The 17,188-nt window shown below is 47.8% G+C and overlaps 1 protein-coding gene across 1 annotated transcript in view; it reads left to right on the top strand.

Annotated features, from left to right (window-relative positions):
• Positions 1-17,188, top strand: part of PDE4A (phosphodiesterase 4A) — a 121,237-nt gene that overhangs the window by 65,417 nt on the left and 38,632 nt on the right. Inside the window, 2 exon segments of the mRNA XM_084835863.1 lie at positions 1,271-1,320; positions 4,377-4,489. Coding sequence (XP_084691989.1) covers positions 1,271-1,320; positions 4,377-4,489 — 163 coding nt within the window.

Raw genomic sequence — 17,188 nt, 5'->3', positions numbered from 1 at the left:
TGGCCAGGGGTGATGAGAGTTAACTAGCACTAGCCGTCCCAGTTCCAATCCAGCACTTGGCAGCGGTGGCAGAGTGGAGGAGGATAAACAGGCTTCAGTTGAACACAGGAAAGATGGAGGAGGTGTGTTGGCAGGGAATCCCAGTGCTCTGGGCGTGGTGTTCCCTGCAGCAGACAAGTTGTGTGCCCCTAGACCAGCCTTCCCCAAATAGGTGCCCTCCAGATGTGTTGGACTGCAACTCCCATCAGCCCCAGCCAGCATGGCTAGTGATCGGAGGTGATGGGAGTTGTAGTCCAGCAACATATGGAGAGCCAAAGGTTCCCCACCCCCTGCTTTATATCATGGGGGGGGGGAGTAACAGCTCATTTCACCTGCTAGGTGCCCCACTCCGGTTAATGTCATTGCCAACCTTGTATTCCTTACCAGCTGGAGCCTGGGCACAAGTGCATGGGGAAGAGAACCCTACAATTTCAACTGTGCTTCTGATTATGCTTGTTTTTCTTCCCCCTCAGTCCCCTTCACTGCCACCCCCCTCCCCTAGAACTGCAGTGCTGATCTAGTTAATACCAGAGGCAGAGTCCTAAGTCTTAGGGGGAAAGAGAAGAATGGGAATCGGCCTCTTTCAAACATTTGCGGTGCTATGATGTTAGAGGGCTCTCGCCTAGGGAGGGGGAACCTCCAGATGTTGTACTCCAACTCCCAGCAGCTCCAGCCAGCATGGCCAGTGGTCAGGGTTGATAGAAGTTGTAGTTCCAGTAACATCTGAGGAGCCAAGGGTCCCCCATCCCTGCGCTAGTCCCTCATAGGAATACAATTCCATGGCAATTGAACCAGTTCGAAGTTACTCTGTATAATTTTTAGACTAGATATGCCCTGCCACTCCTTGTCCAGGGGGTTATAAGGCCTTCATATCTACACTGCCCCCACCAACCTCTTCTCGGCAACCTCTTCTTTTTATCTACTTGTTCAAGGCCATTCTAACTCTCCACAATGGCTGGTAAGAGGCAGGAGATGCGATTTGGTCCTCTCTTCTCATTGCCCGCTTAAAATCCCTCACGTTTCCATCTCACCCTGTAGGAATGGTTAGGAGTAGGCTGGATTTGGGGCTTGAGAATATGTCCCCAAGGGTAGTTGCTACCTGCAAACCTCCATATGTGTTGTCTCATTGTGAGCAGGGGGGTGGGATGGGGAAAAGCTGCAGGCCTGTTATGCCATGTGTGGCAAGAGAAATGTCTGATTTTGATCTTGTACCTTTCTTCTCCCCAATTAGGAGGTCACCCATGGGCAGCCAGCCAACTGTTTGCAAAGCCACGCTCTCAGGTAATGGAAGCTTGGTGTTTAATATCAAGAGGGGTCTGGTTCTGGAGGGCAAACAAGGGAACATACAAAGTCAACCTCACAGGCCTGGCATTACATCTCAGGATCAAGGAAAATTTCAATGAGCTTCTGCCCTCTCTTCGAGGTCATGCGTGTGTGTGTACACATACCGATATACACACATTCTCTTAGGGATATACGGATTTTGTTAAATCCATTCTGCCTGTGTTTCGCGGACTGTCGGGCATCTTTCACTCCGCCATCTGCTCATTAGCGGAATCAGTTTTTTTAACCAGAATTTCGTTCTACTTGCACTAGTTCGCATTAGCACTAATGCGTATTAGCAGAAATCTCCCACCCCCAAAAGTGAAAACATGGTCCGCAGGTCCATGGAATCTGCATGACTTGGAAAAAGCCACTCCACTATGGAGTCTGCAGGTCAGTTTCATAGAAATCCGAACTCATTTGAATCCATTGCACATTTCTCTGACATCTGCACATACACGGTCCCTCAAGGTCCCATACTCCATAAAGGGTGCTTTCTTTGGATGAGTCATCTGCTACCCTCAGCATCCTCCTCTGGGGAAAAGCAGAAGGGATTGGAGGCACCCTTTGCAGTAGAGGCAAGATGAGGTGGCCATTTCAGGCAGGTGGGAGCCATGGAGCTCCAGGAAGCTCTTATGTACAACTGGTATTTAAATGCACAAAAGTAGTGCAAATTCAGTGGCACTTGTGCAGGAGAATTTCCAGACAGGGTGAGACCCATATTAATTAGTGGCAGTGGAGAATCCTTTGGAATTTCCACACTAACATTTCTTAGGTCAGCCTGAATTCTCCTCAAGTACAAAACAATTCTTGAAAGGAAATAAAAAAAAGGTCAGCCACACAAAGTGATTGTGCATGTTGCATCAGGTACAAGGGCTGGAGGGGTAGCAGCTTGCACTGTTTTGTACTTGAGGAGAATACAGGCTGACCTAGGAAACGTTAGCCTGAAAATATTCTTCTATTTTCAGGCAACTCGACGGCCATGATCAAAGTTTGCAACTCAAAACAAAACTCAGAATCTCACCAGTTGCCACTATTTGCAGATTATGGTGTGATTATGGATAAGCATATTCCAAGCCTCGCTGCACAATCCCATCAACGTAGCTGGTCCTGCACCCAATCAAAGCAGCCCTTTCAACTACGGCACAGGCTATAAACTGCAGTTAGAGTTGAAGTCACAGCTTAATTGTATGTGTGAGCAGATTCATATGTTCGTATGTAGGTACAAACAGGTGCAACTGGAATACATGTATCTTCCCATGATTCCAGCAGCTGAGGATTTAACAAAAAGCCAATTCAAACTTTGTGATGGCAGACTTATTTTACTAGTATTTCCTGTGGAAAATACTCTTGAGTGCCAAGGAGATCTATGCATCTCCCAAAATGCAGTGCCCACACCCCAGAGAACAGCAAACATGCAGACGTATTTCACTAGTAGCCTATTTTCAGGGTGGCTTATCATGATGTGAGAACCCGCCCAACCTCTTGAACTGCACTGATCTGCACTACAGCAAAGCATTTTCTGCTCATGATCATATACCCCACTTTCCATTCCTGCCATGCAGCACTATGGGGTACATCCATGTGTTTCCCATCTGTGGTCCAGCAGCCCTGGATCCTAGAGTAATCAGCTCAGTCATAGACCTGGTTCTCAGATAATGACAACCCAGAGTACTGGTTGAGTATGGGTTGAATATGGGTTGTCGTAGAATTGTGGGTTGATGTTGAATCGTGGATTGTCATTACATGCAAACCCTGCAGTATGGTTTAACTATGGGTTGTTAACCGTGAACAACCCAGAGTTCACAACCCAACAACAAATCATTTGTTCTCTTCCTGGGTTGCTTGTAGTTAACAACTCATAGTTAAACCATAGTGCAAGGTTCACACGACAACCCATGATTCAATGACAACCCATACTTAACCCATATTCGACCCATACCCTGGGTAGCCATTATGTGCAAACCAGGCCATAGAGTTGTAGGTGGGTCTTGTATGCGACTGTTACATCCTCTAAACTTCAGACCTCTTTTGGACATAATGGTGTGGGTGAAATGGCAAGCACAGTTTTTCTTGGAGTTTCTATTCTTTGTACAGTGTTTATCCATCCACAACCAGCGGGGAATTTTTCACATCTCCACCCTACAGGAAGCCGTGCAAGCTCTCACTCTGGGGGACAAGTTGCACAGTGGGTAAAATGCAAATGCTCTTCTTAGCAGACTTGATGCAAATATGTGAAGGAGCAGGATGTGCAAGACAGTGGCACTTCTTGTCCCCTGCTTGTTGTCTTGTCCAAAATGGCTAACAATTTCTTGTCTCCTTAAGGGAAATAATAGAGTTGTTGGATTTTATAAGGTTGTTGAAGAGGCGTGATAAGGAAATGTAGCCTTTAAAAGCTGGGGATAAGTGCAACTGAAAAATAGTATTAATGGTTTTCACCAGCCTGGTGGAGATGGTTGTTCCCACAACCTTTGTACCAATTTAATTTGTTGGAGCAGGTCATGCTGGAAAGACTTTAGAGGGGAACAATGGCGAGAATGCTGTGCGGGGATGTGAGTCTTGGGTGCAGTGCTACTCTCCCGGCTCCAAGTGTTCCTTTACCCTTACACCAAGCCTGCGCAACTTACCACTGACCGAACGCAGCCCCCAGCTATGTATTGTGGCCTGCCAGGTGCTCCACCACCCCTGTATCAAAGCAGGCAGCAAAAGCAGAAGACCTATCAGGCCCTTGGTCTTGACTGGTGTCCCACAGCGTTTGCAGGCCTGATTTGAAACTATTTTGCACCTCCTCCTCTAAAAAGCCCCCCTGGGGGCACCACTGCCTGCTCTGGATGTGCTTCATCACAATGAAGCTGACCTCCATATCCCTTTAGCGAGGTGGTTCCTAAGCTGCATGCCAAAGGCAAGGCAAGTTGAACTCAGCTGGTTGAGAGGGAGTGTCTTCATTCTTTACAGGATGCTCAGAAGATCACTTCATGCTAATGTCTTGGTTTCTTCCCCCACTACTCCTGCAGAAGAGACCTACCAGCAGCTGGCCAGAGAGACCTTGGAGGAGCTAGATTGGTGCCTTGACCAGCTGGAGACCATTCAGACCTACCGCTCTGTCAGCGAGATGGCATCCAACAAGGTAGGACTTGATGTTTGGCACATTCAGGAGCCCCACCCTGGTTTCCAGGATGGTGCCAGTGTCCGTCTGCCATCATGTCTGAAAAGCCTTACCGACTTTGAACGTGTTCACCCCATATTCATCTCTTCTCTATTAGTCTTTCTTCTGTATTCTATATTACAAGAGGGACCTTCACCAAAATGTTGCAGTGTGCAGTGCTTCTCTTCACTGTTCCAGTAGCAATGCTCTCCTCCGCGGGGCTTCATTTTATTCCCCCTCCCACTGAGCATGCTCACTCCCATTTTTTCCTAAAGGTTTTTTTGTACTTCCGCAGAAACAGAGGTTCCCCCAAGTCTGCCGATACCTCCTTCTTGTGCATGGGTGGTGTGTTTTGGCTACATAAGAGGAGCACTCACCTGAACATTTGAAATAAAGGGAACAAGTGGGATCTGCAACAAAATGTTGCAGTGTGAAGTACTGCTGTTCAGGTTTCATGCCATGCCATTCCTCTCCTCCTGTGTTTTCTGTTTCCACCCCTGACACTCAACCATCAGCATTCTATGGCCGTTGAACATGCTCAGACTCATTGGGATGCTTTGGTTTTTTCACCCCTCAGGGAGAGATGGGGAACATGGGACTCTCCAGATGCTGTCGGACTGCAACTCCCATCAGCCCTGCCAGCATAGCCAATAGTAAGGGATGGTGGGAGTTGCGGTCCAACAACATCTGGAGAGTCCCATGTTCCCCCATTGCTTCCTTAGGCTGGGGAGGTTCTGCAAACCTTGGGTCTCCCTCAGGCCTGCTGATTCCTTCCTCTTGTGCAGCATCAGTTTGTTTATATGCCACTTTTCTGCAGTAAACCATGCTCAGAGCAGCTCACAGCAACATCAGAAGGATTTCCATAATATCGCAACATCTCAAGGTAGTTCACCAACAGTTACATAACAAGACATAACAAAAATTTAAGTAGTCATGCAAATATTAATAGGCTAAACGAAACTATAAAAGAAACATCTCATGTTAAAAAATATATATCAAGATTAAACAATATACTAGTAATTCATACTAAGGGCACTACCCTATTCGACATGCCTGCTGACGCAAATTATGTTGCTCCAGCAGGAGCACCCTGTAGTGCAACACTCTTGGCAGCTTATCTAAAACTAAATGTTTCCCCCAGCAACAGCCCCTAAACAAGACGCTAGCTTGATGATCTCTAAGCGCCTTGCTCAGCAGAAGCAACCTTTGCAGATACATTTGCAGACTCAATGAATTATTAAATGATTAATCAATTGAGGGCGCTTCGCATGCACCCAGCATGCTGGCTGGGGAATGCTGGGAATTGTAGGACTTTCTTCAGTCTAAACCTGCATAGGACTGTGCCCTAAAGCTGCAATCCCATGCCAAATTCGGCATACGTAAGGCCAGAGTCAGAGCCCCACCCTCCCAGGTCAGGTGGGAATGAGCCAAAAGGGGCCAGCAGTGCAAGCGCCAGGTTTTTAGGGACCTTGGACAAGACACCCTCAATAGGCGCCTTCCTCAGTGAGTCGGCCTGCTCACCGCCATTGTCGCCAGCTGCTCTTGCTCCTCCTCCTCTGTCTCAGCATCGCTGCCCCTTGCATGTCAGCATTGCTACCCCTTGCATGCTTGACAGGCAGAGAGCCAGGGAGCAAGCAGGCCGGGGCATCTCCTGCTCCTCCTTCTCGCCGCCACCACTGTCAGGCCTGAGTGAAAGGCAGGTGAACAAGCAGGTTGCCATGGTGAAGAGGAGGAGCAAGTCCAGAGGGCTCTTGTCAGTGGGCCCCTGCTGGGGAATGAGCCCTTGGCAGGTGCCCAACCATGCCTACCCTTGACCCTGGTGCTGGCACCAGGTCTTGCAGGACTCTCGGATAGATGGTTGCATGGGTGACTGTTTTGTGCATGGGTGGTGCCCTTTTGCAACTGCACTCTCAGCCTGAACATAGGAAATAAAGGGGATGATGATGGTGCACCATTTCCTCTCCCTTCCCACCTGCTGTTGCATCCATCCATCTCTGTAGGTATAACGGTGATAGTGCATTTCCCTTTGCTGTTGTCTCCTACAACACATTAGGATCTGCCCTGGGACCAGGATTTACATTCATCCAGTGATAAGTCCTGTACATTTTGGGATTGAATTTTGGAGGGAGAAACGGTAAAACTCTTGGGTGAAATTGGCAACCACTGTTGATCCAGCTGCTGGAGGTCACAATCCTTACTGACAGATTAACAACAAGACCTTATCCAAGAAAGGCCCCTCCAGACCTTTTAGAAACACACTCTTAAAGTGCACTGTAATAAATTTCAGTTGAATATATTAGAATAGGCAACTTACATATGATAAATTATAATGCTGTTACCATGGATGGGGAGGGAGAAAATTATTTGTTAACAATACTTAACATGCAAACAGTCTCTGTCTCTGGCATAGTTCTTTGTGCTCCAAACATGGCATGGTTCTTCTTGCCTCTTTGCTGAAAGGGCCAGTTGTAGTTTTAAAGACGGTTGCAGAGTACTAGGTGAGAATCCATTGTAGAGTGTCTTGTGGCAGGGGATGGGTGACTCTCACTTAAAGGAGAGCTAAGGAAACATGGGGTGCAAAGATAATAATATTGAGCTAACTTACAAGATTGTGGTGAGGATAGCTGGGGGAATATGTTAGGAAGTGCTTTGAACACTCTCTAAATGATTAATCAATTGAGGGCGCAATCCTATGCGGGTTTAGACTCTATTATTATATCTTACAAGGAATCACCCCAGCCTGCCATTTCAAGTGGTACTTTTGCCCAGGCACTGTTCCTTGCATTCATTCTTACTCATTTCGATGCATCTTCCCAGTGGAAGCTATTTCTGTCTCCCTTTTTTCTGCCACCCTTAATGATACCCAAGACTACTTCCTGTGATGGTGACCTCGACTTGCTGCATGGTTGGGCTGCTTCTGGTTTAAAAAAATAAATAAATCAGCCTTCCCCTAATCACCCTTGTTTCAGCAATGGTTTCCTCTCTGATGATCTCCTGCATTAGTGATTCTCTTGCCCCCTCCCTCTGAAATAGGGCATTTCATGCCCTCTGCCCTTCCTGACTTTGGGAACACAGCTCTTGAAGAATATGTCTCCCTATAGCTAAGAGTAGCTTAAGAAGAAACGGTCCATTCTGGAGGGCCGCCCAATGGCACTAGCAGCCCAACTGGCCAGCTGCAGACCAAGCTGTGTGCCCCAGGATTCCTTGCAGTGTCACAGAATGTGCCAGTTCACAGCTTCCTGCTCTGAGAGTTACTTCCCAGCATCCTTTGTGCAATTGCAATGGACTCTAGGGTGAACCCTCCCAGGTCATATGGTGCAATTGCTTGGGGCAGCAGAATGTTTGGGGGCTGGCCATACTTAAGGAGTTAAACCTAAGTAGGCTTAGCTTCCTGCCTCCTCACACAGAGATTCCTGCCTGTGTTTGAGAGAACCAACATTTATTCTAGTTTGTGTGTTTATGCTGAAGTAGATCACACTGCTCACCTTAAGCTCTGGATGCTGTATGAAAAGAGGCTGTTTTTCCCCCAAGGACAGCATGTGAGAAAGCTGGTAAAGTGGGGGGAAATGCCAGGAGACAAGGGGGTGCTGTGTTTTCCAGCCTCTTCTACAAATGGGGCAGGGAGCCCAGATTCTGATCTCCTGACAAGCTCTGGGCAGGAGGTGTGTCTTGTGCCCACCTTCTGTCGATGGGTGTGCGCAATCGTGTTACATATTCGTTGTGCAAAGGCACAGTAGCAGTGGATCTGCATAGGCTGGGATGGGTGTTCCAGGCAGGTGTTCAGTTTGTCCCACTTGAGCGGTGAGATGGCAGAGCCCACTGTCCCTTTGAAGGGCCTCTTGTCTTACCTCTGTGGCCTGTGGCAGTTCATGTTGCCACGTCTGGAACATGGACCCTCGAGGGCAAGATATGCCAGGGTTGTGGGCAGCAGAGCTTTGATGCCCAAGTTCCTTTGCTCTCAGCATATCTCAGATGTGTGCATTGAGAAACCAATACTCCCACACCACTGGTATTTGGGGGGAGGGGATTTGTTGGTGTATGTGTGCGATGGAGGACACATACACTGCTGGGACCACGAACCCTTTGTAAATACTCCCTCCATCAAGTACTGGTCTTTCAAGCATTCCCTGGGATAAAAATTCTCACTACCATACCAACCCAACTTTTTTATTAAGTGTTTGCAAAGGAAGAACAATGCGTAATGCAATAGGTTGTACTTATTTCTTATAAAAGGCAATCTCTTCTCCCCAATCACAAAAATTCAGTGTCAGATATTTCTTTAGAAGCAAAATCAAGCTAACAGCTATTAAAGACTAGAAGCCAGGTTGCGGTGACATAGAGATTTTGACACACATAACAGAGTGTGTCTAGATTTTGATGGCAGCATGATCGTGTGAATACAACACACACGCACAGTAGGCCATTGCTGCAACTGCTGTAACTGCTACATTCTCACAACTACAAACTGGACTGGTGACTTTTAGCTTCTTCCTGCTGCCACCTCTTCCTCTCCCCCACCTCTCTGGCATAATCTTATCAGAAGGTGGCTACTGATCAGAATCAATAAGCAGAATGGTGGATCACTGGCCTTTGGCCCTTACCCCCTGCTCAAAGACATATTGTTCTCACTCCCATCAGAGAGCTGGGGAGAGACACGGAGTCTTGGTTTCCACCCTATTCTGAATTAAGAGCATCTGGCTTCTTTTCTGGGAGCTGGAGCTAGTAGCTGGATGGAAGGCAGTGACTTTTTGGGAGGCAGCTCACTAAGACTCTAAATGTGTTCCTTTATGCCTCGTTTTCATCCGTTTCCTTCACTGTGCAAAGCTGAGCTAGGTTACCCGGTCACCATCTGTGGAGTGTTCTGTAGCCTCACCATGTGTTCTGTGGGCTGTTGCAGATGGGGAGGCTGGAGCCTCAGATAGTTTTTCCTCCGAGGCTCTGAGCTTCGGAACTTGGATTAATTTGGACCCTTGCAGGGCAGCCCTCTTCCTCCGTGTTCTCCCTTCTCCCTGCTGTTCACCTAATTTGTTTGGCCAGCTCTTTCTTATGGGCTCCTTTAACCACCTCCTCTCTCCCGCCTCTCCTCTGCCCTCCCTTTACTTCCACTCCCTCTCCCTCTCTCTCTCTCTCTCTCTCTCTCTCATTGCCACCTGACATCATATCCCATCCACCCAGTGCTGCAGTGAGAGAAACGCGCGCGCACACACACACACACAGACAGATACAAACGCCAAGCCGGGGATGCAGCTGTAGCTGAGGCCATACTAGGAGGTACCGTCTCCGTGGTGACTGCTGCCCTCCAACACACACCCGGGAGATGATGAGGACGTGCCTCTTAGCAATGCAGCTTCTGCCTTGTTAGCTGGATGACTGCCATGTGGTACCCAGAAATGGCTGGGAATCTCCCGCTTGCTCCACCTGGACGAAATCATTCCTCTGTGCAGTGACTTTGCCGGCTGCTGTCTTCAGCTTTTCTCCTCCTCCTCTTCTTCCTCGGCTGCCGGACTTTTTCTTCTCTCCCTCTTGTGCACTGAAGATGTGACCGGAGAAAGAGGGGGAGGCACATCCACGGAGTTGGGGGGGGGGTTGTGTTTTGCTCATAGCTGGAGCAGCATTGCACTGTGGGTATTTCCCTCCTCATCTGCAGTACAGCCAGAGACGTGGGGCTTTCTCAGGCTTCGGCCTATCTTGCACATCTCCTCGATCCACGGCCCCCTTGTGGGGGTGCCGGAGGGGAGCAGCAGAGATGTGAGGGTCCTCGTGCAGGGCGGGTTGGCCAGCAAGAGCCATGCCAGGCCCAAACCCGCTCATGGAAAGAACGTCTTTGAGATATTAACCCCTTCCTTTCCTACCAACACCAAGGAAAGGGGACACCACAGATCAGCCTCCTGCCTGGAGAGAGGGAATACCACATTGGTGGGTAACCCAGAGAGCTTCTGCCGCCCACTGGCGGAGAACGGAAGATGCCCTTAGTGGATTTTTTCTGTGAGACCTGTGCGAAACCATGGCTGGTTGGCTGGTGGGACCAGGTAATCTGGATATACCTGGGGTGTGGGTGTATGTGGAGGGATAAAATTGTGGGAGGGTGTGTATGTGTGTGAGAGACCTTTTTGATAGGGGCAAGCCTGATCACCCCCACCTCACTGGAAACTCTGGTGACTTGGTGAGACAGGTTAAGGGGAATTGAGGGGCAGCTGGGAGCCATAAGTTTGCTGCATGCATAATGTTGCTAAGAGTAGATGCCTGGCCAGTGCAAGGATCCCAGTGTAGCGTGCATCCTGGCAAGGTCAGAAATGGGCATGACTAGTTAGGAGTGCTGTTTGCAACAGCCCGGTCCTGGGAGCGTGAGGTTCTGTGCTTGCCAAGAGAGACTGGAGGAGGCCTATGTCCTTCCTGGCTGCCTACAATGTCACATTGGAGCTGCTGCCACTTCTGAATTGCCCATTCTCCTTGTGGCTAGACAGATGTGCAGCCTTGGTAGCCCCTCTGTCTCTGATACTCTCCTGGTTTGCAAGCATCCGAGGAGAGATCCCATAGCGTGTGTCTGCTGCTCTGTATCTTGGCTGTTTATGTGTGTTGCTTGGAGCAGCTCACTGGAACTGTGCATGTTTAGCTGTCTGAAGTCCATGCCTACCTCTGGAAGACGGGCTCTGGGGCTGTGTTTTACTGTGCTTGCATGGGTCCATTGAATTGCATTGTATGTTTGAGATGTGGTAGCATCTGTACATGTATGCCCAACTTAGGACTCTGTATCAACGGCCCCACTGATATATCAGTTTGTTTCATTGCTGTTATGTAGCTTTTACAGACACTGCCTACCCCAAAGAGTTGTGGGTTTTCAGGGTTGTGTGTCAGATGTGCTTGTAGAGGTCCCAAAGAGTTTTGGAGCACATGTTTGCCCTTTATTTCCCTAGCTTGATTAACTTATTCTGTATCATTGGAAATGAATTTCAGAAAAGTGCCTCTGATACATTTGTGTCTTGGATATATATTATGTGTCTCTGACAGCGGGATTTGTGTCTTTTGAATGTTAGACTACAGTTTGTGTAGTTTTTGAGAGGTATCCACTTACCTGACAAAACTGTAGGTATTTGCGGGTTGAATGTCATTGTGCTTTTGTAGAGGTCGCTATGAGAGTGGTGTTTGTGTCTAGGACAAAAGCTGTGTGGCTGTCGATGCCCTGCATGTGTGCCTTGGCAGAACTGTGTGGGCGTTAAGGGTTATCAGTGGAATTGTGCATATTCATGTGGTTTGTTTGGGCTATGTAAGGAGCTTAGCTGGAACGGTGTGTCTGTGTGAGAGGGCAGTGTGCCAGAAATTTGTGGGTGTGTACTATTGGGTGTGGTAGGGCAGAGGTGTTCACTAGACTGCATTTCTCCAGGAGGTGTGAGAGAAAGGCGGGGCTGGGGGGTTACATTGTTGGGTTGTAGTTGGTGGTAGATGTACACCACTTTGTTTAACTTACCACAAGTCCCTGAAGAAGGGCACCACCATATTGGTTGACCATTGGGGCACCTGAAGCTGAGAGAGAAAGAATTTCCCAAATCCATAAACTGAGTCCATAGTTCAGCTGGGATTTTAATACAAGCCCTCCAGGCTATCCACTGGACTACACTTGGCCCTCAGTAGGCCATGTGTATTCCCATTTTCCCTTATTCTGTCACACTGTCTCCATGTGGCAGCTGAAGAAAGGAGCATGACAACAGAGAAAAGGGAGTTTTGGTGAAACCAAGCCAGTGGGGCAGGGGATGCTATTAAAGTGGACAGCCCCTAATACTACCAAGCAGCTTCTGAGATAGTTGGGGTAAATTCCTGTTCTGCCTCAGGCAAATCACTAACGGTCAGACCTGCAGTCCTCTTGGGTCTCAATCATGATGGGTTCAAGGCTCTCAAAAAAGATCAAATCCATCCCTAGGAACTGGTGCTGATTTTGACACCAAATTAAGGTGGCTGGGGCGGGAAATCTAACCATTACCAATTTGCTTGAGGCAGAACAAGAATGGATGCCAGATCATCTGATCATTGTGTGGCCTGTGGCAAGGGTGTTGCTAGGCCTGTGCCCATGGGCCCCTGAATTTATTTCCCAGTGCCCCAGATCTATTCCACAGAGTCCTGAGTGTCCATTGGTGCCAATGGAATGGGTTTTCTTTCCTCAGCTCAATTGCCATGCAGGGGGACAATTTTCAAGAGGATTACAACTGGGGAGGGAAGGGGTAACTCCCCCCTTCCCACATGCTGCAATACCGCCCCCCTCAAATGCGTTCCCCTCTATGGGAACTAAGCTTAGAAAAAAAAGATTTTTCCATTGGTTTGGGATGATTGGGTCAGGGTGCAAATTACTTGAAGAATTATTTTTATATGAGATTATTTGGATAATAAATTAATTGACTGGATTTGACTCCTGTGAAATGTAAATACATCCTGGTAATTACTTGCATGTATTGATGTGAATTAGCATATGCAGATTTGTGTCCTGTGGACCTGGGCCTAGCAACGCCCTGGCCTGTAGCCTGGCTTATGGAAGAGCTCAGTTCTTTTTGAGAAATTACCCCTTGACCAGTTCTTCTGGGGGTTTTAATGCAGTAAGGCTCAGGGTGTCCCCTACATTATGTGGTAGTTCAAACACTTAATAAAAGCTAACAAAAATAGCAAGAGCCACCCTTTTGTGTGCATGCCAACTTTCTGCTTCCACATTTGGGTTTCAGTGAAGAAATAAAAAATCATAAAAGGACCTCCATTTCAGCTACAAAACAACCAGTGCAAAAAGGCATGTGCCTGGTTCAAACCAGGATCTGTGCCTGTAGTGCCTCTTGGCTGTGTGTGGCCTGTGATTGCAACATACAGTTTGACAGTTATCCCATTTCCCTTCCTTGTTCCCCAGCATCACTCTGTATCTTTGCAGGGTCTTTGTCACTCTGTTGATGAGCTTGTAGATGGTGCTGCTGATGGAATGGCCAAACCTCATTTCCTGCTCCTGCACATTCTTTTCTCCTGAGTCTCCGTTCCCAGATATCAGTATAGAACCTAAGAGTTCTGGACCTTAAATCACCTGATACAAAACCTCAGTAAGGCTTACTTCCCCCACCTGAGATTTAAGTAGAATCCTGGAATGCAGGATTCATGATCCCCCATCCTGCGGCCAATCAGGGGAGAAGAGCAGCTGCAGTCTACAGGAAGTTTTCAAGACTTGTCAAATACAGGGGAGAAGTTTAGGACTGAAGATATTTTGATGCCTAAGGCAGGAAATCCAAATGACACCCCTATTCCTGTATAACAGTTCACCAAGAAGAATTCTCCTGTTCTAGCCCCACTAAAATGAGCAGACTTCCCTATCATTTTAGTGGGACTTGTACAGGAGACCTTCCCCATGGATTTGGCTCACTGGGCAGATCTGTTGTGCTTGCTTTTGCTGCTCTTGCTGATGCCCAACATCTGCCACTTGAGATGGCTGCCTGCTATTGCCACATGCTAAGGCTATCCCTGCTTTATGGCCTTTCCCTGTTTCGTCACTCAAACCATCTTGCTATGGACAGCTGAGGCTGAAATAATCTATTGGAGGCCAAGTTCCTTCTACTCTTGTTTTAAGGACTGTGGCACGATGGCAGTTTAGCTGAGGAGACTCACTGGAATAGTTTAGCTGCTGTGGTATAAACACTGCATGGGCCCAGTCACTACTACCCAAACATCTGGAATCTTAGGTCATACCATTTCACTCTCAGCTTTGCAATACATGTCTGTCTGTCCATCTGTCTCTCTATATATCATATTTATATCCCACTCTTCCTCCCAGAAGCTCAGGAGAGCATACACGGCAGTTATCCCAGTTTATCCTCACAGCAATCCTGTGAGGTTGGTTAGACTGTGAGAGAGAGGCTGGCCCAAGGTCAAAAAGTGAGCTTTAGGGCTGACGATTCAAACCCAATTCTTTTCAGTGGAATGTCAACACTATTGAATAGAGTATGTTCACTATACCAGTGGTCTTTAACGTTCCAGACTCAACCAATGTTTCACCCCGACCTGTAATCAGGAACTTACTTTTAATGTTTTACTGTCCCCCCCCCCATATTCTCCTGCTGTTTCTCTCTTTCTCAGAAAAATCCTCCTTAATAACGAAAAAGAAAATAGTGCTGATGGCACTAGAGTGATCTACTTGAGGTCAAAGGTTGATGCACTATACCACTCTGGTTCATTGTTTATAATAAGATCTCTTCTTCCCCAAAAGGTGGAGGACAGGAGGAAGCTCCATTACCACCTAACTTAGCCATATTCCCTTGGGACTCCAGACCTTTTGGAGTTTGCCCTCCAAACCCCCTTCTTGTCTCGGGACAGCATCCTTTCAGTGTTACCATATGTGGGTCAGCTTTTTATCAAGCTGTTCTCTCAAATCTGCTCCCTCCTGTTGATCTGCAGGTGGTATGGGCACTGTGGATCCTGCGCCACTCCATCCCTCTCTCCCCTGAATGCAATGGGCTGCTTCTCCCAAACTGTGTTTTCCTGTATAAATTTTGACCTAATTTGCTGTGTGCAGCACCAAACTGCAGAGCCTAACGCACAGGCTGTATGCTCTCCAGTTCTTTCTGGGAGCTCTGACTCTCTGCTCCTATCTAGCCATATATGCCTATCTATGGGGTGAAATGTCTGTGTGTCTGTTACTTGACTCCTTCCACAGTGAGCAAGGCACATTCGTTGGGTGAGGAGCCTTTGCAGAAAGCAGCCATGTTTTGTTGACGTTCCCCCAGTTCCGGCGGAGGTGTTGGGGGAGGGCTCTCTATGCATGTCTGTATGTAGATATTCTGAAAGATTAGGAAAAGAGAAGGGGAGACATTGTGTCGGTAAAGGGGGAGACTGCAGGACTTTCTAACTAATTAGCAAAAGACAGGACCCAGCCACTTATATGTTTTTGCAGTTTAGTCACTCTTGACCCCAGCAGCAGCATGATGGGGGTGGGAGGTGGGGAGGGGAGAGAATAGTATTGTTGCAGGGGAGATAGCTGTACTGCTGTTAGCCTCTTTTAATACGAAGGATGTATACTATGGCTCTTGAGCAGGGGAGCACACAGCCTTCAAAGAACTTAACTTTGGGCACCCAGCTGGCTGCTGGCTGGACTGCTCCTGACTCCTGGTTCTTAGCATTGTCAGACAATCACTCTGTGGGATTCTGGCTCTGGGAGAGTGAACCTGTCATGCAGTTGCACACTGCTAATGACTTTGTCTTCCCACTGCAGGCCCAGCTTGACAGAGGGTGGGCTGAAACTAAGCTCAGATCATTCTCTTTTCTGATGGTGGATCACACCAATATTAGAGACTACTCAAAAGTCTGAGTTGACACAGGTTATTCTTCTGTATCTGTCCAGCCAGAGTTTGGGGATCTGATAGAAGGCTGTACATGTGACCCCATGTCCACAGGTGTCTAGGGACCAGTATGTATTCATAAATAGTTCCTTCCTGTGACAGCCATTGCTCTTCAGAAAATTGAAAGATAATCCACTGTACTTGCAGGACACCAAACTGGGAAACTGTGGTTCCCAGCAGATCACCTAATCCAACCCCCTTGCCCTCAAGCAGGATCTTGTACACTGAACACATTTCCAAGTGACAGAGGATGACATTTGGGAGTTACGTTATTGGCTTAGGTGCCCAGGCCAGCAAAACATTTTGGGCTGGCTGTCCCTGTGGCTCATATTGCAGGGATCCTGAATGCAGTTTTAGCTCTTCCTGTCCCTGCAAACCTAGATGTGCCAGGTACATCAGCCTGTCCTGATCCATGCAGAATGCTAGTCCCTACACCTTACAGCAGGGGTGCAGAACCTCAGGCCTGGCTGGGAGGCAGGGCAGGGCCAGATCCAGCCCTCTAGAGGTCCCCAGAAGGCCATGCCCCTTTCCCCCAACAACTGATAGTTTGGTGGTTTCCTGGCTTTTATGCAGTTTTTCCCCATTCTAAAAGGTTGAAATACCACTCCTAAGTCTTAGCTACTGGCAGTAAGAGCTTTAAGCATTTTTTATTTTGGCCCTGCCCCTTTTGCCTCTGGCCCCTCCCATCACTGGAATGTGGCCCCTGAGAACGTCTCTGAAATGGAATTTGGCCCTCAGGCTGAAAGAGGCTCTGCACCCCGGTTTACAAGGACTGGTATTGGGCCAACAGAAGTGATGTCCTTTTCACAGGTGGCTTGCTATGCTGCCTGTGGCAATACTCGTGAGAGGGGAGAAATACCCTTGATACTTCTAGCATTCCCGGCTGACCGTGATTGCAGAAAGTGGCCACGTATGTGTAGGGCATCACAGCTGTGCATCACAGCTCTTGTCTCCAAAGAAGCTATTTTATATGTGTATGTTGTATATATACACCAACGCACAGACAGAGCAGCAGCTTATTGTACTGCTGAATTGTGCCTACAGAGAGGCAGCATTTTCTATGTTTACTTTATAGGCCTTTCCCAATGGTCATTTTATAGGGCAACAAAAACATCATTGTTGCTCAGGATCCAAATATTGTTTCTCAATTTTCTTTTCCCAGCCCTTAAACTACAGTATACTGGGAAAGAGTAATATACTAGGAAATTGTGATTCATTTGCTCACCATCATTGCGTTTTGAAATGCTGTCTGTAATGTAGCTGCACAAGTGTTACGGGCACATGTTACATAATGCTGGTGATGTGTTTAATGACATAACTGCCCCCATGC

The sequence above is a fragment of the Heloderma suspectum genome, chromosome 2 (assembly GCF_057233095.1).
Source record: "Heloderma suspectum isolate Gila_16-S chromosome 2, 16-S_ref, whole genome shotgun sequence".
Classification (NCBI taxonomy): domain Eukaryota; kingdom Metazoa; phylum Chordata; class Lepidosauria; order Squamata; family Helodermatidae; genus Heloderma; species Heloderma suspectum.
Note: the sequence above shows the minus strand (reverse complement) of the source record. Positions and strands in the feature narration are given on the sequence as shown.